Raw genomic sequence first — 27,148 nt, forward strand, 5'->3', positions numbered from 1 at the left:
TTGCTATTTAGAAGGGCAGTTCCAAATTATTTCTCCCCCACCAAAAAATTTGGTGTTGAAAGGGGTACGGAGAATGTGTTTAAGCTTTTCGGAATCTTGTATTCAGAAAAGCCCTTCCTCCTCCTGGACAAGATTCGAATGCAGGTTCTACCAGTCAAAAGACACTTGCAACATACTATCCTAGTTACAGGTTTATGTTCCAAATTCATCCTTGAATGCAAAAAAAGGGCATCAGGCCAACGGTGCAATGGACTATACATAAATTTGTAGGGTGCAATAAATTCTACTTTACTAGCCAGAAAGGAAGAACATGTCCAGAGTTCCTATCCTGGATTGGGTTCAATAAATTTTACTACAAGTGCATTTATGGAGATTAGGAGAATATGGGATTGGGTTTAGGTGTAATGCTCTGTCAAAGCCAGTTATTCAAGTTCAAAACATGAAAAATGGTCAAAGTACTGGAAGCCTTAAATCACACTGCAGTATGATTCCAGCCACCACCTTTAAACAGACGGGGTATCAAGGCTAGGAGCGAAGGAAAACAACTTTTGGTATATTTATTGCTCTTTTATTAGAAGATGAGAAGTTTTCAACTAGAATTTAAATTAACAAGATGCTTTTCAGTCTCATTAAACTTTTACACCATATTTAGTTACAGGGCAATAGTACATTTTGGATTCTTAAGTCATAGTACACAAACATCCAGTTTCCTATTCTCATTGATTCTTACTGTACATTAATGTTTTTAGTCAACTTCTTCAATGGTTGGTCCAGAAGATCCTCCTCCAGGAGCAGCACCAGTACCAGGAAAACCTTCTGGCATCCCACCAGGCATGCCACCAGCACCCTGATACAACTTGCTAACAATTGGATTGCAGATCTTCTCTATTTCTTTCAGTTGATGTTCATATTCATCTTTTTCTGCAGTCTGGAAAAAACAACAGCATTTGGCAAGTCAACCTAATACCATAGGTATATATTATCTGCTAGTTACATTACTTGAACTGTAACTTAATATCAGGCTTCCATTAAGGATCTGTCAAATCTGTGATTCCAGAATAGAAGATCCTCTCCAGGTAATGTTAACACAAGTGTTAGTCTTTCAAGAATGGCTTACATACCTCCTCTGGTCCTTCCCTCATTTAAATCCTTCTTTCTTCCTCTTCTCCACTAAAAATTATGAACTATGCAAGAGTCAAGACTCACTTATTCAGTGCCTTTTTGGAAGGAACCCTGGCTACAGGTTGCTGCAGCTCTCATTGCTTAATATCTTGTGCTCTTAGGAATAGGCCATTCAGCTGGAGTCTGCTGCAACAAAATCAGTTCAAGGCAGATTTGTACCTCAACTCCATTTACCTACCCTTCCTCCACATTGTGATAATCCTACCAAAACAATTCTCCAAATTGAATTCATCCAGCACCCAAAGCATTGTGACACCACTAACAAAATGCTTCCTTTTTTTAAACTACCAAATGGTTTAGTGCTAACATTCTTAATACAAGTTAAATTTATGCAGCCAGTACTCATTTAATCCTGTAAACCCTAGTATTCTGGTGAACCTTTACTGTACTTTCTCCAAGGTCAATGCATCCTTCCTGATGTTTATTTCCTACAATAGATTGCAATATTCCTTATGAGGCCTAACCAATCCCCTGCATAATTGAAGCATCACATCAGAACTTCAATGCTCTTGGTATAAAAGCCAACATTTGCATTTGAATATTTTGTACAAATGCAGCAGCTTCTACCATGTACCTGGATACCCAAATCACTTTGCTCTTATGCAATTACTGAAGTTGCATTCATTATTCACTTACTTCAAGATAATGAAATTTTCCTAACTAGCCTGCAAGTCAATTGCATGATCTGATGTGGCATGACAAACATCAAGAGGGTTCCAAGTTTGAGCCATGTACCTGCCAAATAAGCACTATAAATCAAATCAGTCTCAAATACTTAGGTTAGACAGGTATGATAAAGCCAGGATTCCCAGGGGTTGGCTCCTATTCAGGGGATGCATGCACTGAATTGAGCAAAGATGAATAGCTGCTTTAGTTCTTTCCCAAAAAGATCGTCACTAACTTTGACCTGAGCAATGGCACCAATGGAATTCAGCATGATTCAGAAAATTGGGGACAAACAGCTGAATTAATATGGGAAAGCCAATGGAAATGTTAATTCATCATCCACGGTCAAATATTTTATTGTTTGATTTTTTAAAAAATGTTCCACTAAGCATAGGAATTGGGGGTGGAGATAATGACAAGTTTAAAATAATCTTCCAACCTTCCCTAGATACAGGGAAAGGTGACAGAGCATTGGAGTGGCAAATGTAACACCCAAGTATGGAAGGACATCCCTAGCAATTACAGGCAGTCAAGTCAGGAGGGTTTTAGAGATAAGCTAGACGAGAAAAAAAAGCAATTGCATTAACAGACTTGGAACCTCTTGATGTTTACAGGTCAGTGCCACATCAAAAATGGTGCAATTGACTTCTGGGCTAGTCCTTAGTCCAAGGACTAGGGACACTGATGTAAGGTTTTAGGAGGAGATGCAGCAGCATGTGAAGAATTTTAATATATAAACATAGATAGTATTGGCCTGGAACATTCTGCCTAGGAGGGAGGTTTGACTAGTGAAGAAATTGAATGGGTGCTTGAGGAAAGTAAGTGGACAAGTTTAAAATGGGTAGAGCATTGAAAGAGACCATTGGATTGCTCTACAGGAGGCCCATCATAAACTCTTATGGGACAAATAGCCCTTGTGCCAATAACAACTACCATGTGATTACAATAATCATCCTTTAACAGAATTACCTTCACTAATTATAATTTACCTGGTTCTTATCCAGCCAGCTGATAACTTCATTGCACTTGTCTAAAACTTTCTGCTTATCATCATCACTTATTTTGCCCTTTAGTTTCTCATCTTCAATGGTAGCCTTCATGTTGAAAGCATAGGACTCTAAAGAGTTCTTTGATGAAACTTTGTCACGCTGTTGTTCATCCTCTGCTTTGTACTTCTCAGCTTCCTGGACCATACGTTCAATGTCCTCTTTGCTCAAGCGACCTGTTGATATAATCCAAATGCTATTTACATCATTCTTTTTATAAACGCTGAGCTACACTTAATCCCTGTTTATGTTCACCTATAGTAATTATTTTAAGTTAAGGCCTCAATATAACTGTATAAATCAGTTTCCAGAAAGAACTGTAGAACAGCTTGGGTTAATTAGTGCTTCAAAGAAGCAGTGGCCTTTTGTCAGTGGTCTTCAGAGTAGCACAGGCCCACTTTCTGTGCTATATCATGCAGACACTGTTGCACTTTTACACTAAGAATTCTGGCTGCAAAATGTCAGGAGACATTTGAATGATCAGTAAAAGCAAGTTTACACCAAAAAAAATTGAAGTTACAATGTAATGAACAAAACTCTTGTAGCTAAGAAAAATGCTGTGTAGTTTTCCATCAATCGCAGTGTGGGAGGAACTAGCTTTGGCACAAAAAAAAATCAAAATCCACCATGCAAAGCAGTGATTCACCTTTGTCATTTGTGATGGTGATCTTATTTTCCTTTCCAGTGCTCTTGTCCACTGCAGACACATTCAAGATACCATTGGCATCAATATCAAATGTCACCTCAATTTGAGGCACACCCCGTGGAGCAGGTGGAATTCCAGTCAGCTCAAACTTGCCCAGCAAGTTGTTATCCTTAGTCATGGCTCTTTCACCCTCATACACCTAAATTAGAAACAAGAGATCTTAAAGTTATAGACATGAGCACACTTTTAAAATTCACTTCCAAATCTTGCATGTACACATGATATATAGATCTTCCTTTAGTTTGTTCAGCAGCTACATTATAAAAAATGTAGAATTGTCACTTGGCCCACTGTAACAGGCACCTTGGTAAGCCATGCTCAGGTTGTCAGAAACTCCGGTTCACAGCCTGTACTGCATCTGAAGTGTTAAATTTAGCACCACTCAAACTCAGAAAGAGGGGTAACCAGACTGCCTGCTTTCAGTTAGTAAACCTCTTGGAAAGTGAAACTGTGACTGTTAGATAAGGAAAACTCCAGCTCAACTGCAGTGCTATCATACCAACATCAACTACAATAGTCATAGTCCAGGAAGTATGACATCAAGTCATTGCACAACCTTGGCAGTCGTACAATTCCAAGTTGTGCTGAACTTAAACGTTTGACCCCATAGCCTCACTATAAAAAAAATGCTCATCTCCATCTCTATGGAATCAACCACCTCAACACCTGCTGTTGGAAACAACTATTTGTCATATCATGTCTATGTCACAAACTCATCCATATTCTGCTGCTTATATCCTGTCCTGCTCTCCCTGTAGCACATCTGCTAAGCATTGAGGCATCTTGCATTTATGTCAGCAAGGGTTGTATTACATCCCCAATGCTTCAAATTTAAAATTCCCAATCCCTCCATGGGCTCATTCCTTTTATCTGCAACTACCTGTAACCTTGAAACATCCATCTCCCCACTCCACATTCTTCAGATACTGGCCTCTTGTACATTCCTCCAACCACCTCCCTTCACCCCACTATCAACACCTATGCCTTCAAACTGTCTGGCCCCCATACCATTCCTAAATTCTTCTGCTTCACCACCTACCTCCCAAGCAGCTCTTTAAAACCCACCTCTTCAACCAAGCTTTTGGTCACTCCATCGTTGCCTCAATGTTCACTTTTTATCATCCTAAAGTACAGTGAAAGCATATTTCTTGCACATTTATATGTACAAGTATATTGGTCAAAATGTAGTCACACCTACCTTAAAAAGGCAAAAACAAATTAGGTTCTTACCTGGATGAGCACACCAGGCTGATTGTCAGAGTAAGTGGTGAAGGTCTGCGTTTGTTTTGTTGGAATGGTGGTGTTACGTTTGATTAGGACAGTCATTACACCTCCAGCTGTCTCAATACCCAGGGACAGAGGAGTGACATCCAATAATAGCAAATCTTGTACATTCTCTGACTTGTCACCCGCCAAGATAGCAGCCTGCACAGCTGAAAAATTGTCAAATAGTTATATTTGCATCCATTAAAATTAATGTTTAGACCACAAAAACATTAGAAATGTTAAATATCAAATTATGAACAAAAAGGGAGATGCCCACTGCTGGACCTCCCCTTTATAAGGATCAAAAGAATGGAAAAAAGTGAACAATTCCTGGTACCTGTTGTTGCAAGAGACTAATGAACCTACATTTTCCATTCATATTAATTTCAATGCTCTACTCTAAAATTCAAATATCTATTTAAACTGTAGGAGGAGATTTTGCTTCAGGAATCAAAATTTCCCCTCTACAAAGATAAACTTGGTTACCTGCACCATATGCAACAGCCTCATCAGGGTTGATGCTCTTGTTCAACTCCTTGCCATTGAAGAAATCTTGCAGCAACTTCTGGATTTTGGGAATGCGGGTGGATCCACCAACCAGAACAATGTCATGGATTTGAGCCTTGTCAAGTTTTGCATCTCGTAAGGATTTCTCAACAGGATCAAGTGTGCCTCGGAAGAGGTCTGCATTGAGCTCTTCAAATCGTGCCCTTGTGATGGAAGTGTAGAAATCAACACCCTCGTACAGAGAGTCAATTTCAATGCTAGCTTGCGTACTGGATGACAGGGTACGCTTGGCACGTTCACATGCAGTGCGGAGACGGCGAACAGCTCTCTTGTTGTCAGTGATGTCTTTCTTGTACTTTCGTTTGAATTCAGCAATAAAATGGTTGACCATGCGGCTGTCAAAGTCCTCCCCACCAAGATGGGTGTCACCAGCTGTAGATTTGACTTCAAATATACCATCTTCAATGGTTAAGATGGAGACATCAAAGGTACCACCACCCAGGTCAAAAATCAGTACATTTCTTTCAGCACCAACCTGCAAAAACAGAATGTGTTTTTATGGTGCTTCATCCCAAATACCCAATGCATTACTTGGAAACAGTTCCTTGTATAGGCAAATTCTGTAATATTTAGCATTCAATAAAATCCCATGACCTGCATGAGCTAAGTGGTCAATATGTTCTTGGTGGCACTGATGGAAAGGGGAATGAATGTTGCTCAGGCCACCCCCCTGCCCCCAAAACAAAAATTGCCTTACAATGGATTCCATGTTTCATGGATTCTCAGTAACACATAAAACATTCCCTTCCTTAGGAACCTTTATCCATATGTTGTTATCTTGTTTTAGGCTCCAAAATGATCCTTGCTAGCCTTCCAACTGCCACCCTCTATGAACAACTTTCCCAATTTAAATACCTGTAGCTCATCACATATCAAGTCTGTCATCCTTTACCCAGGTCTTCAACCAGTCAGGCTTCTTAACCCTCAAAACTTTAATTCTCAAACCCTTTCACTTAGTCCCACCCTATTATAGAAGCCTCCAGCCTTGGATCTCCTCCCATCTATTTCAGTCTTTGATTAGGCCTATTTACGCATCACTGTCCAGCGTGGGGGAGAAAAGATATTCAGCTACCTCATGCTCTGCTCTTCAAAATTCCTTTTGCTTTGACCTATTTTTCCAGATTGCTCAAAAAAAGGTTGTTGGTTTTGTCTTGTCAGAACGATGGCAATTCCAGTACTTCAGCATTCCACATTGACCACTCCAATGTAGATTATGCCCTCCCCCAAGATTGTTTGTGTGCAATCTCTCACTCCAGCAAGGGGTATAAATGCAGTCAGCTAATTAATAAGTGGTTTAAACTTGTCTGTAGGAGGTTCTTTGCAAACTTGGGCATTTCCTGGAATGCAATGTGCCAGCTTCTGAAAAGGCAGGTTGGATACTCAAAAGCTAAACATTATTGCAGTCAGCAACAGAAATAAGACGACTTGCACTTACATAGCAACTTTCACAACCACCAAGTGTCTCAAAGCACACTAAGAACTTTTGAAGTGTAGTCTGTTATAATGGAGGAAACGCAGAAGCTAGTTTGCACACAGCGAGCTCCCACAAACAGCAAATTAATAATGATCAGATTCTGTGTTTCGATCTCCATTGTTTGAAGGATAACTAAATACTGGCCAGAACAAAGATTCGTCAGCTCTTCCTCAAAATTGTGCCATGGTATTTTTCATCCATCCATGAAGGCAAACTGGCCCTTGGATTTACACTGCACCTGAAAGATAGCACCTATGATAGTGCAGCACTTAAATCAAGGCTGAGGCTGATGCTCAAGTTCCGAGTGAGACTTGAACACACCTGATTCAAGAGTTGAGTGCTACCAACTGAGCTGTGGCTAACAAGCTATTGTCAAAAACACTGATGGACCTAAATTTGCTACAAGATGCTTCATGGCAGAAGGACCCCTGAAAGCCTGTGTGTATTTATAATTTAGTTATATATTATACCTTTTTATCCAAGCCATAAGCAATGGCAGCAGCTGTTGGTTCATTTATAATACGAAGAACATTAAGACCAGAAATAGTTCCAGCATCCTTAGTTGCTTGGCGTTGCGAGTCATTAAAGTAAGCAGGTACTGTGATAACAGCATTTGTAACAGTCTGCAAGAGAGAATATTTAAATCTAACAAAAGTGTCTTCAAATATTGGTTATAGTCTGCACAAAGCAGGTAGTTTGTCCATGCACTCATTAAAATGACTTTGGATTACATTTTCAGCACTGCCATGGAAACAAATTCTATATCGCCACCAACCCTACCCAATTACTTAAATCAATTAGCTTCTGCACTCAGCCCTCAATCATTGTTCATCACCTCCAACTTAGGTCATGCCCAACCTACTGGACACATTCCACCCAAAGTACTCAATTTATTGATTACTGCATGAAGAAATGCCTTCATTAACAAATTCAGCAAGTCCAATCATCTCTCAAGGTTCAAAATCAACAACTGCCTTCCTCTCATTGAGGCCACTGTATCCAGTTAAATGTTCCATAATACATGAAAAAACAAAAGTATCTATTTTGGTTATCATGAGATATGGACATCAGCAGTTAGACCAGCATTTTTATTGCCCATCCCCAATTGCCCTTAAGGTAGTTAGCTGCCTTCTTGAACCACTGCAGTCCATGTAGTGCAAGTGCACCCAGTGCAGTTAGGGGTGGGAGGGAGTTCTGGGATTTTGACCCAGCGACATATTTCCAAGTTAGGACGGTTGTATAGCTTGCAGGGGAAATTCCCATGCATCTACTTTCCTTGTCCTTCTAGGTGTTAGAGATCAAGGATTTGGAAGATGCTGTCAAAGACACTTGGATGAATTGTTGCAATGCATCTTGTAGATGGTACACTGCTGCCACTGAGTATTGGTTGTGGAGGGACTGGATGTTGAAGGCAGTGACAGGGTACCAATCAAGCAGGCTGCTTTGAATTGCAAGGTGCCCAGCTTCTTGTATTGTTGGAGCTGTACTCATCCAGGCAAGTGGAGAGTATTCCATCATACTCCTGACTTGTGCCCTGTAGATGGTGGGCAAGCTTGGGGAGTCAGGAGAGTTGCTCTCTACAGAATTCCCAGCCTCTGACCTGCTTTTGTAGCCACAGTATTTTTCTGTCTGGTTCAGTTTCTGGTCAATGGTAACCCCCCAGAATGTTGATAGTGAGGGATTCAACAATGGTAATGCCATTGAATATCAAGAGCTGATGGTTGAAATCTATTGTTGGAGATGGTTATTGCCTGGCACTTGTGTGCAAATGTTACTTGCCATATCAGCCCAAGCCTGTATATTGTTCAGCTATTGCTGCATATGAGTTGTGACTTGGACGTGTGGATTGCACATTCTGAACTTGGAGAGAAGGTCATTGATGAAGCAGGTTGGGCTTAGGACACTACGCTGAGAAACTCCTGCAGTGATGGCCTGGGACTGAGATGATGGACCTCCAACAACCACAACCATCTTCCTTTGTGCTAGGTATGACTCCAACCACAGGTGTTCTCTCGCCCCAATTTCCATCAACTCTAGTTTTGCTAGGGCTCACTGCATGACTTGTTTGCTTCAAAAATTACTTTTTCTCAAGGAGTTGCTGCTCAGTAGAAAGTGATTTTGAGCCTTTACCACTCGTCTACATGAACTCCAGGTTCTTTGCCTTCAAGCTTATTTTCCACACAAAACATTAAACCCCTACCAACCCCGTGCCCAATGGCTTCTTTCCCCCATTATCCATAGTCCAGAATATAGTCTTGTTCTTAGCAAATAAATCTTGATCCTTCTACCCTCAATTCTCCAATGTGCTATTTTCCAGCTCTGAGTGGCCAAATTCCAAGCACCCCCATTCAAATTTGTCTAAATTCCACTTCAACCTTAACAAAATGCTTTGATCGCAACATGGCATCAGGAAAATGAGGTTATGAAAAGCCTAATCAAACTTGCCTGCAACATCACTCAAGCACAACATTGGTTAACCTACCATATTGTGCAAAAAGTCATAAAAAGTATTGCCTTTGGGTAGACTGGAAAGAAACTAGATATATTTGGATCACAAAGTCAGATGTAATTCAACTGCCATTTTCAAAGTTACACATTCTGCCTTAACTAGCTTAATCCTGTTCCCAATCGCCAGTCCACAGTTTAACCACATGAAATAAAGTAACATTTAAAATTTCAGAATCTTGCAAATCAGGCAAAGGCTAACTAAAGATGTTAAAAATATTACCTAGGGTATGGGCTTATCACAAGCAAACTTGTTACACCTTACCTTTCCAAGGTAAGCTTCTGCAATTTCCTTCATTTTTGTGAGCACCATTGAAGAAATTTCTTCAGGGTAAAAAGACTTGTTTTCCCCTTTGTATTCCACCTTAACCTTGGGACGACCTCCATCATTTACTACATCAAAAGGCCAGTGCTTCAAATCAGCCTGAACCACAGTGTCTTCGAATCTACGTCCAATGAGGCGCTTTGCATCTACAAAATTCAAAACACATTTTAATTCAATTAAACAAACAGTAAGAATATTGAAAACAAACAGAAAAATCTCATCTGCCACAAGACGATGTTGTACTAGGGTTCAATTCCATGATACACAGTGCCACTTTTCCCTATGCAACCTGGATAGTGGTCCATGCCAGCAAGCCATCATGTGATGTGGAGTAGCCAACTTCTATCTTATCTGTTCCTACCCATTTGCAATAAGGTTCCCCTTCTCCCAGCCTGGGACACTGACACCAATTGCAGTGATCCTCCAATAGCTGCAGTCAATTAAATTAGCTCAGTTAAGGAATTAAAGGATGGGTGGAATTACCAAATCTGTATGGCATAAAATACCACAGTAAATAGTAATAGCTTGTTTAACAAGCCTGTGTACTCAAGTTCACCCTGTTATCTTACAAGGAGCTAAAATTAAAAAGCACATACAAACCCTAATTTTTAGAAGATACAAAATTAGGAGAATGAGGAATTAGTATACATTGTATTGCAAAACCAGAATCATGCTAAAATACTAGAGCAAGAAAACAAGAAAGCATTTAATAGTATTCTAACTTCGTTATCTGCACAGTATAGATCTTTATGAAACTCACCAAAGACAGTGTTGGTTGGGTTCATTGCCACCTGGTTCTTGGCTGCATCACCAATAAGCCTCTCTGAATCAGTGAAGGCAACATAGCTTGGAGTGGTCCGGTTGCCTTGGTCATTGGCAATAATTTCAACTTTTCCATGCTGGAAGACACCTACACAGGAGTAGGTTGTCCCAAGATCAATACCAACAGCTGGTCCCTTAGACATTTTACCTGCAAAAAAGTGTTAAAATTATGGTTCTTTGTAGCTATCAGATGTTCAGTTCTGATTTTTCAGCTTTCAGTTTATTCAAAATCATGGAGGGGTCTAGAGAGAGTAGATATAGGGAAAACTGTTCCTGCCGGTGGTAGGACCAAAAACAAGTGGGGCACAGATTTAAGGAAACTGGAAAAAGTAGTAATGGCAACAAGAGGAAAAACATCTTCATGCACCAAGTGGTTAGGATCTGGAATGCACTGCAATAGACTGTGGTGAAGGCAGATTCAAATCAATGCATTCAAGAGGGAATTGGATCATCTGAAAAAAGGTACGCACAGGACAATGGGGAGAAGGTGGGAGTGGGGCACTAGGTGAATTGCTTCTGAGTTCCAACACAGACGAGCCATTCTATTCATTAACAGATTCAAACTTATGGTTTACAAGGTTATATCGATTTTTAATCAAGTCACAATGTGTTATACTTTTAATAATGCTAGATAACTTAGAATAGGATACATATAGTTACCTCAACTCTTCCCTGCTCTTAGTAAGAAAATAAATGAAGTCTCAAGATATATTCATGTCAGCTCAAGTCAGGCTCCTCATCCAGGCATTGCCCAGCCAAAGAAATTACCAGGAGCAAACCACTGATGAACAACATTCTAATGGAGATCACCACATTAGCCATATGTAGCTAACTGGGAATCCAGATGTGGAAAATTGCATTTCTAATCCATTAAATTCAAAACAAAATGAGCAACAGAAATTTCATAGTGGCATTTCAATTCCTTTTTCATTGCTTTAACATTTAAAATCAACAAAAAAAAAAGAATGCAGGTGTTTTGATTAGTAGGACATTCAACACAAGCCTGTTCCACCATTCAACAAGATCGTGGCTGAATGGGACTTTACTTCTGCGATTATTGAATGGAGATGTTCAAAATGTAAGTAACGTAGCTCGGTACATCGGTGCAGACAATACACATCAGTGCATGCCGCTCGTCAGCAATTTCTATTGGACTGGGCTGAACTAGAACACATCTTAAGTCCAGAATGGAATAAATTTTAAAAAACACAAAATGCATTTCACGAAACTTGGACTAACTGCTGCCATCTCTTTGGGGTAATAATTCAGAGCCATTCTGAATTGCAATGGTAACAACTCCAATCCTCAAGACACGCCACATTCCTGCTGATTTAAGGTAGGATTTTCTAAGGGGAGGGAGAGGGGATGTAAAGAATTACTTCTTCGAACATCAAAGAGAGAGAGAGAGAGAGAGAGACAGATATTCTTCAAATATCACAACTTCGGCAAGTGACCACACCAAACTGGAGGCGTCCGGCAACAAGAACTCCTTCCACCTGACAAATGAATGAGTTGAAACGGTTAAATGATTAGGGCGTCATCAATGCAATTTCTCTTCACCCCCACCACTTGATTTAAGTTTAGAAGACGACAAGGTTCACGAACCATGAGAACCGACCTTTTATAGTCACACCACATGCTTAAAATCTCCAAACTGAACGTTATTTGCTACTGAAGGACGAATGATTTAAAAATCAGCACAAAAACCTACCGGCTAACCATCAACTCTCTACAGCAACTTGTAAATGGTGAGAGGGGGGGAGAAAGGAAATCCAGAATCTATTCTGAGCTTCACACCTAGTGCGAATGAGAATAAAACCATAGAGGGAAGAGGCGACGTGTATAAATCAATTATTTTTTTAAAAAAAAGTGGGGGGGGGGGGGGGGTTTAAGAGATGCAAAAGGTGCTGAGATAGGGATTTCTCTACAGAAAAGTCACCTCCTCACCTTCACCCGTCCGCAATAGCGGGAGATTGAATTATTTAAACCCTCTCCCTTGAAATAAATCCGTTCCACCCGCTAATAAAGCATTTGCGAACTTAAAATAAGAGATGCACAAGATGACACAGGGATGCTTCATTAAATGAAAATTAATTCAAGGGGGGAAAAAAAAACGTACAAGAGCCTCAATGCGATTTTTTTTCCCCCCCTCTTCTCGGCGATAAAACAATACTTACTTTCTCCTTTATAAATTTAGGGGTGTGGGGGCTAGAGAGGGTGGGGGAAAGTCAAGAACAATAATCTACAACCGGCTCTTTAAAATGACAAAAGGAAGCTACCAGATGCGCCCCGCTGCTCTGCCAACTCGCACTGCGGCTCAAAACGCTTTTGCCAATCACCACAGAAGCTTCTGGAAAGAACTGGAACCTTCTAACCAATCAGGAGCGCGTCCTCTCGCGTTACGTCACACGCTCCCGCCCCCCCAGCAGCTCCTCAGAGGCGCCCAGGTGACCAATAGGAAGGAGCCGCCGGTCTTTTCCCCTCCCCCACCCCTTCTCTCCGGAAGGAGGTGAGTTTTTAAACCTTTCGGTAGAACAATCTGGAAAGAGCTTCGACGTTTCTAGGTTACCGTCCATTGAATGGCTTCCGCACTAATCCACGGGAGTTTGCAGTGGGTGGGAGGGAGGTGTTGTTGTTGTAAGTCTTTTAAAACAAACAGAAAGATTTATTCGCATATAAATTTGACGCACTTATCGCCACCACCTCCCCCCCCCCAAAACAACACCTCATTGTCTCATTTTAAAATTGGAATGATTCTTCACAAAAACCTCCAATAGTGAACACGTTTGTCAGGTTAGATTTTCATCTGAGTTCGACATTCATGATTCGAAACTTTCCCAGCTCCATCTGTGCAGTTTTAATTTCTTTTCATTCTCAATTGAAATCATGCTGGTTTTCTCCTCTGTGATCTGAATCACTTTGCATTTGCATGTTGCACCACTTTTTTTTAAAAAAAAGTGCCTCAGATCTGCTTTGTCCCGTCCAAGCCAGAATAAAGTAGAGCTGGACCACAGTTCAAGGTGATGGCATTCGTGCTGGGTGCATAATGTCATTAACAGGGATGAATGCTTGAGATTATTTTTGGGTTGCAGTTTCAGAGCCTGTGAAATGTGATTAGCATATGAAGCCCAAGGTCCACTCCAGTGTCAAAGCTATTCTAAGTCCACCAGCAACTACAGATGGATCCTTTGTTTTAAGGTGGAGAACAGAATTCATAGAATAGAACATCAGCACAGAAATGCAATGGATGCTGGCACCTCCATCTACACCAGTCAGCGAATTGACATTGTGGATGGCCCTTCATCCCACCGGGCTGTGAGAACTAAAACACTTACATTCGTCTTAAATTCTGAGCAGGGCAGCTGTTACTTGCCTCTTACTGTAATGAAAAAATGAATTTGCAAATGCCGTTAAGCAGCTGGAATGCTCCAGCATAAATCTCTACCACAATGCTGTTCTTAATATATTTCTCTCTCTTTGCTTCTATCAAACTCTTTTATTTCTAAAAATGTGCTGATTTAAGACAAGAATACAATTCCATCTGGACCTCCCTCCCCCAGGTACCTACAGTTTGCGATTGAGTCTTTACTTTAAATGGGACAAGCTCCTCAAAGATGGGGCAGACCACAGTTCAGCCCAATGCAGTTCTCGTTCAATGTCTACATATACTGTTATTTCTTTCTATTCTACTTAGTATTTTATGTACTTCTATAAGATCTCATTCACATCCTCTTTAAGCTGAAAAATCTATGAATTTTTCTTGCCTTTCCTCATTGTCAAAAATTTGAGTTTGGTGATGGCAATCACTCCCTTAAGTACCCTGACATCCTACTTTTATGCGACGTGATCCTCATTGTCCTTTATTTGCTTGTAAAATAGTGTAACTCAGAAACCTAAAAATAAAACCCATTTTATTGCTTGAACCGCACATTGATGTTTTTTGAATTTGTGCTTCTTGAACCTTGGAAGGTGGATCAAGTATATTAATCACTTGATGAGAGGAAACCAGGAATGAACAGATCTGTTGCTTTAATTCTTGAGAGTTGAACATATAGAATTACAGTTATGATCAAACTCAGTTAATTTAATCAGTACACCATATTTTAATGTAATAACATAAAATAAAGACTATGCAATGCAAGATGGTGCTTAACAGTCTCCCAGCAATTCTATCTTAGTTTCAATGAAAGACCTTGCAGCTTTCTCTTAAGAAACCTGATAAAACTTCTTATTCTTCTCTCTGTGTTTTTAAATTTCCTATTGATCATAGCTAACAAGGAATCAAAGGCTTTCCAACATGTGTGGGTTTGAGGTGTTTTTTAATTGCCAAGCCAAATGAAACAATTACATATTATTTACTGTCTGTAAGGAACATAGGATGTCATTCAGCCCAAAATTCATTTACTTCATGACTGATCTATACCTCAACACCATTTAACTGCTTTGCTCATTAACACACAGCTATCTTTTTAGCATCTTAATCACCTTGTGTTTCAAAGCCTCTTTTAATTTTCATGTGATATACAGCACAGTCTTTTCCATTTATCCTAGAGGTTAGACAGAGTGTCAGCTTGATGTCCCATCTGAAAGACAGCAGCTCCAACACCACCTCAATACCGCACTACAGTGTCAACCTAAATTTTGTACTTGAGTCTCTAGGGTGGGACTTGAGCCTATCACCTTCTGAGAGGTGAAGTGCTACCAGTGAGTCATAGGTGACGTGAGAGCTGAGAGAAGGACGAGTGTTCCACCTAATTCTCCCAACCCAATCTTTCCTTTTCCCAGTCACCCACTTCTTCACTTATCTAAGGACCACTGCAACATCATTGGCCCAATGTTTAATCATGCAAGCTGCCTGTTTCTCTCTGCAGCTCACCAGCTCAATAAAAATTGTATGATAAAAGGAGTCCATTCAGCCTGAGGCCCAATATTGATAGCTCCTTTTATCTCACTATTCATGTGCAAGGATCATTACCTGTGCCCTACAAACCCAGAAATTGGTGCAACCTAATTTGTAGGCCATGATGTACATATGCTTTTACTTTCACAAAAGAAATAGGCCTTGTGATAGATTTTCTCTCTTTAGCACCTGGGTACTGTTACTGCCAATAGACTGACTCCTCATGCATCAGTCCTGCCACTCTCCTGTTATGGCTGCTGCTAATGGAAGAGTTTCTCACTTCTGTCAGCTGAGAGTGTGAATTCTTGCAAGAAGAGGAGCCATCATCCCAGATACAGGTGTTCCTTTCATCAGCAGGAGCGCTGAGGCAAACTATCCTGCTCCCATCCATTAATCCCAGCAGTGAGGTAGAAACTGTCTAAAAGGTAGAGGAAATGAATACCAATGAAGGGTAGGAAGAACTTGAAAGATCAGATAGCAATGAGGAGGAGAAAGAAGGAGGCAAAACATGATAGTGCTTTGTTAGGTGGGATGCTGGAAGTGCTGAGAGTGACAATTTGGAGGTGAGAGATATAGGAAGCATTAATTAAAATGCAGTGAACGGTGAACTAGAAGGGGAAGGTGCTAGCATAAACTCGGTGTAGTGATTTAGCTCTCCCATGCATACTCCCATCAACAAGACCACTGCCAGAGTCCAACGAATTACCCGATAAAGAACCAAGAAAGTGTTACATTTCCCAGCACTTACATCAAATACTGAAATGAGGACAAACAAATCAAAATAAATGTATTCTAAAAAGTATAAAATCTTGTATTTAATGTGCAAATAGCAATAAATATAAGTGCAACTGTTACGTACAATAAAAACACTTAAACATTTACATTTTACAGTTTGGAAACAAAACTTTAAAGAAGATGCATTTCTGATTCACATTCAGTCAACTGTTGCAGTATCTTTCTCATAAATTATAATTTTCTTCAACATATACTTTGAAATAAGTGCAACAAAGGCAACTATTTGCAAAAATGCTTTAAAGAATTCCAAAATAGAGACAAGTTTTGCATTAAAATCTAATGCAAATATAAGTTGTCGTGATAGCAATAACTTATACTGTGCTCTCCTTGTCCAATGTATTTATTTGATCTTCAGTGATGTTAGTATATTGCTTCATTTGTTCCTCTGAATGTATTTGAATTGTGTAATGCGTACCAAAATTGGGATCTATACAGAAGCAAAAACAAAGAAATAGTTTTAATTTCAAATTTTCAAAACTTAACTCGCATTTAACAGTAATAACAATTTTAGCACTCATTGTTTTTATCAAGCAAATTGCAATTTATCAAATTTAATGCAGTGCTTTTATGAAACCTATTGAGAATATTAGTACTGTTAAACTTAGGCAAAACTTTCATTTAGGCCTACAAGCATTAATTTTATGTTCTTATGATAATTTGAATTCATTATCTGATCTTGTTCCCATCACTATCGCTACCAGTGGCTGATTTGTAATCACCTGAGTGTTACACAGCAGCTCAAGATGCTGTCTCCAGAAAAAAAAACTAGTTTATAACAATAATGCTGACATGTTTCACAGACAATATTGCTGAATAAAGAGACATGTCGAAGCTTTTCATCTTACACTCAGCAGGCCATTTCGCAAGAATACCAATATAAGGGGAAAACAACAATTTATACTGTATGTGAAGAGAGCGCTGATTGGTTGATAAGTCTGGAAGCCACATATATTAATACACAGGGCCTTGTTCTTTGCAGACAGAAAGAACATGTACACACATTGAACCTGTTTCAGCTAAACAAAATAAGTGACAGCCATTCGCTGACTCATTCCTCAGGACAATTCCTTGACCAATTAGGGTAAAGCTGCCTGCTTTAAATTTCAAACAATGTTTGGCAGTTAACTGTCAGTCACCATCAGTGGTGCATTCCCCATGGCAAAGGCTCTACCAATCAGAGTCCACTTGCCAACCAATCAGCACTCTCTTCACATACATTATAAATTGTTGTTTTCCCCTTATATTGGTATTCTTGCGAAGTGTCCTGATGAGTGCAAGACAAAAGGCTTCAACATGTCTCTTTTTTTCAGCGATACTCAAGTTCTGTTCTACCAAACGACTATCATTAAGCTTCATTGAATTACTGTTCAGTTCTGAACAGGCAAATAGGTTGGTAATCAATAGTTTAGAAAATTCAAATTGAGGTGCATTGTTGTGAAAAAAAAGTGATCTGAAGTTCTATCATTTATAGAACTTGGGGAAAGAGGTGTTGAATTTTCACTTGTGCTTCAGTGTCATTAGTAAAGATAATTGTAAACAGAACATTGTATTTGGAAAAACAGCAAGGACAATTTCTGCAAGTTGAAAAGAACTGCTGTGTTTAAGTAATGGATTATGAACAGATGAATAATTGTTTTGTGAAGAACACTGACTATTTTAACCAGTTCAATTATGCCATAAGTATACTAGAGTTATGATTACTCTTGCAAAAATAATTTGTATAGATGATGAGTAGCTCTTCTGAAATTGTCTATTAGATGTAAGTGCCCTGAATACGGAAGCACCAACATCATTTACATTTACAACATTCACTGCCTAACAATTTTGAAAAACTGATTTATTTTAATCTTATTGGAAAACATTAAAGTTAAAATCTTTCAGAGTTAGAAATTTATGGAAATTAATTTTTGCAACCATAAAGGGATATTGTAATCTTAATGTTGTATATAACATATGGACTGTATCAAGTCTCTGTAAACCCTTTGAAGATGAAAAGCTAGTCATTTGAGAGGCAATCACCCTCTTATCAGTACTTTCCAACCCGTCCCTCCCCTCTCACATCTCCTTTCCCTCTCTTTCTCCGTTATTGTTTATCATACCAGTATTAAGTTTACAAAAATTCAGGCCCATTCCTTTCTTCGGCCACTGAAATCCAAGTTTGTCATCTCTAAGACACTGATCCTTGCTTTGTTGTGCCTTTACATTATAACTTCTTTCAACCTTGGTGATGTTTCATGCTATGGGCCTTGGTTTTTCTCATATTTCAGCAATTAGGAAAACGTTAAGTGTGAATTTAATAAATCTCATTTCTTTTTTAATACTATTTTTTGATGAATATCAAAGAATAATGCTTCAAAGCAGAATTGATCTTTTGGAACAGGAGAGTCAATTCATAGTTTTCATTAGAATAAGTTCTATATTATGTTAGATTTGAAATTCTACTAATGTGCTCAGGAGATAATCTTCCCTATCTTACCTCGATTATTGTTTTCAGGTCGAACATTTTCTTCATTACTTGATCTGTTTGATCTGTTACTTTCCACTGTTAAATCAGAGTCATCTTTTTCTGAAATAAGTGAAAGCAAATTGTAAGCAATGACAAATTATTCAAGATTCCTTTTATTCTACCATGCATTAGTCCCGATAGAGTAAATTAACCTATCCTGTGGTCTGAGTGGGGGCCACACTTACAAAAAGCAGAGGTGGGAGCAAAGCTGCAGTCGTGGCAAATCTCAGCCATTTGAATAAGATTGTGCATAGGCAGTGCAGGATATGGAAATAATGTACTCATATCAATTGTACTGAGCTTTGGCTGTCATAGTCAAACAATTTGATAGCCTGCCAACTCTCGCTGTCAAAGCTCACACCTATATAATGGGCACCAGGTTGAGTCATTGGAGGGCAACTACAGGTTTTTCAGCAAAGAAGGCAGGATTTATTGTGGTGATGGAGTATAGCTGGAAATTTTCAAAGTTAAGAATTGTATTAAAAGTAGACTCACGTTTTCTCCACTTCAAATGCTCCTTCCTTATTTTTAGCACGAACATTTGGAACACAATAAGAAGACCACAGATCAGGAAAGCTACAAGTATCAGTAATAGGGCACTACTCTGTTTCATTTGTAGTTTCTGTGGTTTTTCATTATTTTTCACTGCAAAGGATAGAAACATAGTTAATAATGACTGCCTGCGATTAGAAAACATAGAAAAATCCTTTTGTGCCTGGTCATTATATTACAGTCAATTGCATTAAATAATTCAATAATCCAACGTTGAGTTCTCTTTTATATATACAGTATATCCCTCCACGAGCATAAATGTAGTGTACTTGCATTTGGGTACAACTTCTAGGGCTGTATGAAATTATTTTTTAAAAATTCAGATTTTACATTTCCAAAAAACCTATTTGTTGGATTGACAATTATGCTTTAAAATATTACTTCAGATTTTATTTGCATATTTTGATTTTGGTTGGAACCATGCTTGATTAATTCGCCAAATAGTTATGAACATGTTCTTGCATTGTGTAGATCAAAATAAATACAAGTACTGAAGAAAAAGCAGGCATACACTGCTGGCCTATCATCATTCACCTGTCTTTTCAAACTCTGCTAGGAAATTCCTTAACTTTCAGTTTTCAGTTCTGATGGAGGTTTTCCTGAAGCAGTAACCTGTGTTTTACCAGCGCTAACAGGCCTGTATTTTCCAGCATTTTCTATATTTTTATATATTTCATATATATGTATATATTCTTTCTGTAAGATCTGTATTAATTCTTTTTATCACTCTCATATGACTACTGCTCTCCATCCAGGAGGGATAGACAAGGTGGTGATGAAATTGCACTTGGCTTAGATGCAAAACAGGCGTAATTGCTTTTTCCAACTGTTACAGCACAGCACCAATATTCAGCATTGAAATTAGTGGCAGGGCACATAACGAGTGATCAATATCCTCTGTGCTGTAAACTTCTTTGTTAATTCCATTAATACTAAAAATATTGGTGACAGAATATGATATTTATTAATGCTGGACAAGACTCCCACCAGTTTTCTATCTTTGACTCCTCAAGAGGACGTTCTCCATTGTGAAAGGCAACACATTTTTGTTCATATAAATTGTGATCAATATATGAAGTGAAATTCTAGATAAGGTAGGGGAGACAAAATAAAAAGCTGCTTTTATATTGCATTCATTGGGGTAGATTCGTGATTGTTGACATCTAGTTAAAGTCAGACACGCATGTTGGGGCTGGTGTTTTTAGCACCTCATTAAACCCAATAGAAAAGCAGCTTAAGCTACAGTTGAATACTATTATGAGAAGATTAGTTCTGATGGATAAGTTACAGTGTACTGAAAGGCTTTCCCTGCCCAAATTTATCCAGTGATCTTGTGAATCTTGTCAAGGATTGGCTTAGCAGCCTGTGTGGGCAGTGCTGAAACTCATCCATTCAGGGTAGTGATGACGGACTTGGGATAAAATTGACCATGGGTGATAGCGAGTAGAAGGAATGTCTTATACCCTGATTTTATTGAAATTAATGGAAAAGAAAATTTGCGAATTAATCAAGCATGGACTGGCTGTAAATCTGACTGTGGATACACTATTGCATTTTTAATGCCATCTACCAAGACAAGTGCCACATTCAATGTTACTTGAGCATACTACTGTGATGTTAAATTCTCTCTGAAATGGAACTCGTATTTGCAATTAGAAACATTGAGCTGTTCCGAGGTATTACTCATTACAATTAATAGTTCTTTCTTGACTATAATCTTTTATTCAAGTGTATTTTTGCCTATTTCACACCTATGACTGTGGATTTTATAATAATATAAAAAGTAGTTTTCAGACTGACTTACTGGTTTGATTGTCTTCACATTTTGCTGTGGAAATTGGATTTTCTTGTTCCAATGATGAAGTGTTTGTTACATCCCAGACAATTGTAGAGTTTATGTTCTCTTCTGAAAAATAAATGCAAAATTGCATTTTCATTATTGCACAGAACAAAGTAAAATAATTATTGATTAATAGAGACTTAGAATAAATATAAAGATGTTGTTCTAAAGAAACAGTGTTCATGTTATGCTGAATGATGATGTGGCATGCAAGGTTAAACTCTTGTCACCCCACGGAATTTTTTTCATAAGTTGGAAAGAGTTTAATTTTCTATGGGCAGGGGGCGGGGCCCGCTTGCCGACGCGTAAGATGACGCGGGATGACGTTGGGCGGAACCCCCGATGTCACCCCGCCCCATTTAAATTTTCAGGAAGGGGGGCCCGCAGCAAAATCAGCTGCGGGCCCGCCGACCTGTCAATGGCCACTTGAGGCCATTGACAGGATCAATTAACCAATTAAAGGACCTGCCTGTCTAACCTTAAGGTTGGCGGGTTGGCCAGGAGCCCCGGCGGCAACTAGAAAAAACATGAAACCTCATCCACCGAGTTTCATGTAGGGTTTTAAAAATTGTAATAAAGTTGTTCTGGAAATTATGAACATGTCCCAACTCATGTGACATTGTCACCTGAGGGGACATGTAAGGGAATTTTTTTTTCTATTTTTAATATTTTTAAAAGTCGAGGCGATCTCCCTGAGGCTGCACTTAGCCTCAGGGAGATGAGTGCGCTCTTTCGTGCGCATGCGCGAAAGAGCGCACTCTCGATTTTAGGGATTTCCCTGCCCGCACAGGGAGCTACATAGCGCTTCCTGGTGGATGTCACGCTGGGCGGGCCTTAATTGGCCACATAAAATGGCGGTGCGGCCCTGATCACTGGCGGTGATTGGCTCCGCGCCCGCCCGTGATTGGGTCAGGCCCGCCTGCCCGACAAATGGAAAATTCTGCCCTATGTGTTTGTAGTTACAGTCTATGCCAGTTAATTTAAAGTAATTTTTGCTTCTCATTTTTGTTAATTATCCACTATTTTGAATTGAGCATTTTCATAAAACAGCACAGGAGACATTTTTTGCACAATTTAAGTAATAGATATTTTGAATGAAAAAAATTCAAGTTTGAGGATTAAACTTTAATGTGCTTTACAGCCAGTCCAATTTTATTTCCCATTAACTTCAATAAAATCAGGGTCTACTCGCTATCACCCATGACCAATTTTATCCCTAGTCCTTAATGTGTTACATGGGATTGTCAGGCAATATCAATGAGGTTTGTTTGCTATGTGATATGTGATGATCATTTATACAAGAGTATTACAACTGTGACCTATCATTTGGATTTCCTGGTGGTGACCAGTTAACTATGAGTAAATTGCATTCAGCATTTAAAGTTGAAGAGTTATCCGAAACTGGTCAGTCCCTTAATACTATCAACTGCAACTTTCTTAAATATTTTATTTGATATTGTTTGAAGAATCTATATATTCAAAAGCAAATGCAAACAAACTCTATGTAATGTAATGGTTTTCAAACTTTTCTGTATGTAGGATCCCATGAAAATATTGATATATCCCCAAAGACCACAGGTCCTAATTTCTGAAAGATAATATCAGCTACTCAAAGAACAACAGTAGTATCATTGCGGAAAAGCTACCAATATCAGTCCAGTAGATGTAATACCACAACAACTTGCATATTTATTCAAAAGCATTTCAGAGGTGTACTCAGATGAAAATGGACGCAGAAACAAAGGGCAGAATTTTCCCCCCGTTGCGGGGGGAATCTCAGGAGCTGGCGCATGGAGGCGCACCGCCGATTGGCGCCTCCGATCGGGGGTGCGCCGCCATTTTACGTGGGCAGGCCAATTAAGGCCCGCCCAGCGTGACGTCCGCAAGGAAGCGCTATGCGATCCCTATCCGGGCGGGGAGGGGGGTGGTTTCCCTGAGCTGAGAGTGTGCTCTTTCGCGCATGCCCCCGAAAGAGCGCATTCACCTCCCTGAGGCTAAGTGCTGCCTCAGGGAGATTGACTGCATATTAAAAAATGTTAAAAACAGAAAGAAAAAATTTCCCTGACATGTCCCCTCATGTGACACTGTCACATGAGTTGGGACATGGCCATCACTTTCAGTTTCACTTTTATTAAAAATTTATAAACATACATGAAACCTCATCCCACCCGTGGATGAGGTTTCATGCTTTTTCCAATGCCCTCCAGGGCTCCCGGCCAGCCCGCCAACCTTAAGGTTGGACAGGCAGGTCCACTAATTACATTAATTACTCTGATAATGGCCTCAATAGGCCATTGACATGTGGCGGGCCTGATTTAGCTGAGCCCCCGCCAACCTGAAAGTTGAAATGAGGCGGAGTGATGTCGGGAGTTCCACCTGACGTCATCCCGCGTTACTTTACGTTTTGGCGAGCGGGTCCCATCCCCCGCTCGCCGACCAGGAAATCCTGGCCAAAGAGACTAGGGGGAGGTTGGTGAAAGAAGTGGGTTTTGAAGGGAACCTTGAAAGAAACTAGAGAAGTGGGAATTAAGGAAGGGAATTCCACATGGTCTAGATGGTTGAAGCTGTGTCAGTGTTGGGGATGAAAGGGGGGAGGAATGCACAGAAGTCTAGTTGGTGAAACAGAGATTTGGAAGTAGGGTTGGGGGGAGGGGGTGGTGTGGTGCAAAGCCATAATGGGTTATAAGCACTAAGGTTAACATTTTAAATTTGAGGTGTTTGGTGGGGATGCAGGAGTGGGGAATGGTAACCATCGTATCTCATTCATGACAGGGGTGATGGGTGTGTGGGTCTTAGTGTGAGATAAGATAGAAGCAGCAGAATGGGGAATGGAAGATTGGCCAGGAAAACATTGAAATAGTTGAATTTGTTTACACCCTCAATAGAAGAATCCAGCCGGTTGAGGAAGAGACTGGACACGAGCATTTAGCCACTGCCCTGCAGATCTGGAGGAGGCAGATTGCATGCTGATTTTCTATTAAAGCTCTAGAAGGAGATTGGGAAAACTCTGTGGAATCTCAAGAATAATGTGTGTATATATATATATATATAGGTACACATTTCAATCTCCTTTATTAGCTCATGCTTACCCACGTGGCTGTTAATTTTCTCTTGGATTATTGATTCTAAAAGCATCCTCATCCCAATAATTAAACTGATTGACCTGTTGTTGCCAGGTTTAGCCTTCTCCACTTTTTTAAACAGAGGTGTAAAATTTACAATTCCCAGTCTTCTGGCATGATGCTTGTACCCAAGGAGGATTGGAAGATTGCAGTCAGCACCTCTGCAATTTGTACCCTGACCTTCCTTAGCAACATAGTACACATCCTAACCAGACCAGGTGACTTACCCATTTTAAGTATTACCAGCCTCTCTAATACATTCTCTATTTATTTTTATCTAATCCACCATTCTCACGGCCTCCCCATTTACTGTAGCCTTGTCAAAGCCCTCTTCCTGGGTAAACACTGATGCAAAGTTCTGATTTAGTACCTCAGTCAGCCACGTCCCAGATGGAATTTTGTATCCAATTCTGGGTGCCACACATTAGGAAGAGTGTGAATGCTTTGGAGAGGGTATAAAAGAGATTTACTAGGATGGTTCCAGGGATGAAGAATTACTTTGACAGCTGGGGTTTTCCTGAGAGCAGAGAAGGCTAGATGTACTTACAAGAATGAAGGGTTTAGGTAGAGTAAATAAGGATAAACTATTTCCAGTGACTGAAGAGTCGATAACTGGGGGAACAGACTTAAGATGATTGACGAAAAAAAGAACAGGTGAAAGAGGATTTTATTTTTAGCACAATGAATGGTTATGATTTGAAATGCACTGCTTGATAAAGTGGCAGATAAAGATTCAACAGTAGACTTCTAAAGGGAATTGGATATATACTTGAACGATAATAAAACAGAGATATGGAGAAAGAGCAGTGGGACTAACTAGATTACTCCTTGAAAGAGCTGGCATAAAATCAATGGGCTAAATGGCCTCCTTCTCCAATTGCGTTGTTGGAACTACTGTACTTTTGACCAGATAACTAACTGCCTTTTCTGAAAGTTCAGGTGAATGTTAAGATCTCATTGGCCTATTCAAAGCGAAGGAAAGCAGAGTTTTCCCAGCATTCATCCCTCAATCAACCCCAGAAAAGGACAGATTTACTGGGAGTTTAATTATTAATATTCATGAATCATCCTTATGAAGAATGGCTGTGTTGTGTGCCTATGTAACAATAGTTACCACATTTTAAGCGGTAAGTGATTTGAGATGTTAAGCAGAAATGCAAATCTCATTATTTAATACTATTGAACTGTTTTTCCTCTTGTTTCAGCTGCAGCTCCAGTGCAGTGAAAAGATGCAGTCCCTAACACTGTTAACTGGAACATTTCATCAATATTGCATTATTCTGACAGTAGAAGAGACAGTGCATTGAACATACAATACTGCAAAACAGTTACAACTAAACCCAAAATATGATTATCGCATAAGAAATAGGCAATTTTTCTTAACCAAAAGCTTCAACTTCAAAACCAATAAATTCCTCTATTAATGAAAAATGGCAGATTTTTTTAAAACAGAGAATAGAAAATTTCTGCTTTTCTCACTAAATAATAGCCCCTTAAAATTACAAGAGTGTACAGTTTTGAAAAGTACAATTTCTGCTGGGCCACTAATTATAAGGAAAAAAGCAGGAATTCTGCTTTTCTGCATTAAACAAGTAACATCACTCATTGAGCCTTTAATTTTATATTTATATATAGGTAATTGTAATTTGGGCATTAATTAACCGGGGTGTTGCAGATAATGCAAAAAATAACCAGATCTGTGATTTGTTTTCCATTTGCAAGCTCAAGAGAGCCCCAGCTTAGATATGAAGACTGCATTCAGGTCGGAATAAAAGCATGGTAACTATTACAGTTGGCAAGTGGTATTCTATAACAATAGTATTTCAAATGTCACAACTGTTTTCAAATTTCTAGGGATGCTGTAGTATAGTGCATTTGTTACAGGACTAGTCACCTAGAAACCTGGGCTAATCAACTGCAGACATGAGTTCAATTCCAACATTGCAGTTGGGGAATTTAAATTCAGTTAAGTAAATAAGTCTGGGATAAAAGTCCAGTAATAGTAATGGTTAGCATGAAACTTTTAGATTGTGGTTAAAATCCATCTGGTTCACTAATGTACTTGAAGGAAGGAAATCTGTCACCTTAGCTATCAGGAATGTGACTCTTAACTGCCCTTTAAAATGGCCTAGCAAGCCACTCAGTTGTAACAATTTGCTGCAAAACAAAACTCACAGATTGCAGCAGTTCAAGAAGGCAGCTCACTACCAACCTTTCCAAGGCAATTAGGGATGGGCAATAAATGCTGGTATTGTCAGCGAAACCCACATTCTATGATTGAATAAAGCACTTAATTTGTTCTACATCCCAGAATATAGTTTGTTCCTGATTTAACTCACTCAATCTCTTTCCCAGAACCGCCTCGTCCAATTCAGGGTTGCAGGGAGTCAGAGCCTATCCCGACAGGCAATGGGCGCTAGGTGGAGTACACCCAGGACGGGATGCCAGTCCATCACAGGGCACACACTTGCACGCACACTAAGGGGTAATTTTCTGTAGCCAATCCATCTAACCAGCATATCTTTGGATGGTGGGAGGAAACTGGAGCACCAGGAGGAAACCCACACAGACGTGGAAAGAACGGGCAAACTCCACACAGACAGACACCCGAAGTCAGAATCGAACCCAGGGCCCTGAAGCTGTGAGGCAGCAGCGCTAACCACTGTGCCACGGGCTGCTCCCTGTAATTGAACTGTAATTTAAAAATAAAATATTTGTATGTAAAAGCACTTTATTCCAGACCTGAATGAAAAATACTCTACACGAACAAATCTTGTGCTCCTTTTAATTGTTTATATACGAGGTGAAATGACATTGCCATTCTTGAGCTGTCTGCTTTCTATGTGGCCGGTGCCTTAATTTTCTTGTTTCAGT

At 39.6% G+C, this 27,148-nt stretch overlaps 2 protein-coding genes and 2 long non-coding RNA genes across 5 annotated transcripts in view; 2 read left to right on the top strand and 2 right to left on the bottom strand.

Annotated features, from left to right (window-relative positions):
* Nucleotides 1-546: 546 nt before the first annotated feature.
* On the bottom strand, nt 547-12,900 carry LOC144669759 (heat shock cognate 71 kDa protein). The gene is made up of 9 exons (XM_078532188.1): nt 12,839-12,900; nt 10,498-10,707; nt 9,678-9,883; nt 7,378-7,530; nt 5,353-5,908; nt 4,831-5,033; nt 3,541-3,739; nt 2,838-3,070; nt 547-928 (listed from the first exon to the last, which is right to left on the bottom strand). The coding sequence occupies exons 2-9, from the start codon at nt 10,700-10,702 to the stop codon at nt 746-748; spliced, it is 1,938 nt and encodes a 645-aa protein (XP_078388314.1). The 5' UTR covers nt 10,703-10,707; nt 12,839-12,900; the 3' UTR covers nt 547-745.
* Nucleotides 12,901-13,091: 191 nt separating this feature from the next.
* Nucleotides 13,092-24,194, top strand: LOC144669817 (uncharacterized). The gene is made up of 4 exons (XR_013573752.1): nt 13,092-13,123; nt 16,351-16,409; nt 19,895-20,406; nt 24,038-24,194. It is a non-coding gene; the product is annotated as an uncharacterized LOC144669817 (long non-coding RNA).
* The window catches only part of crtam (cytotoxic and regulatory T cell molecule), a 44,228-nt gene continuing 33,329 nt past the window's right edge, over nt 16,250-27,148 (bottom strand). For both annotated transcript variants that reach the window (XM_078532190.1, XM_078532189.1), the window contains 4 exons: nt 21,117-21,218; nt 19,256-19,405; nt 18,731-18,820; nt 16,250-16,681 (listed from right to left, as the gene is read on the bottom strand). In XM_078532190.1, coding sequence (XP_078388316.1) covers nt 16,566-16,681; nt 18,731-18,820; nt 19,256-19,405; nt 21,117-21,218 — 458 coding nt within the window. In that variant the 3' untranslated portion in view covers nt 16,250-16,565. The remainder of the gene's footprint in view (nt 16,682-18,730; nt 18,821-19,255; nt 19,406-21,116; nt 21,219-27,148) is intronic.
* On the top strand, nt 24,354-27,045 carry LOC144669828 (uncharacterized). The gene is made up of 2 exons (XR_013573758.1): nt 24,354-24,492; nt 25,480-27,045. It is a non-coding gene; the product is annotated as an uncharacterized LOC144669828 (long non-coding RNA).

The sequence above is a fragment of the Cetorhinus maximus genome, chromosome 2 (genome assembly GCF_964194155.1).
Source record: "Cetorhinus maximus chromosome 2, sCetMax3.hap1.1, whole genome shotgun sequence".
In the NCBI taxonomy this organism is placed as follows: domain Eukaryota; kingdom Metazoa; phylum Chordata; class Chondrichthyes; order Lamniformes; family Cetorhinidae; genus Cetorhinus; species Cetorhinus maximus.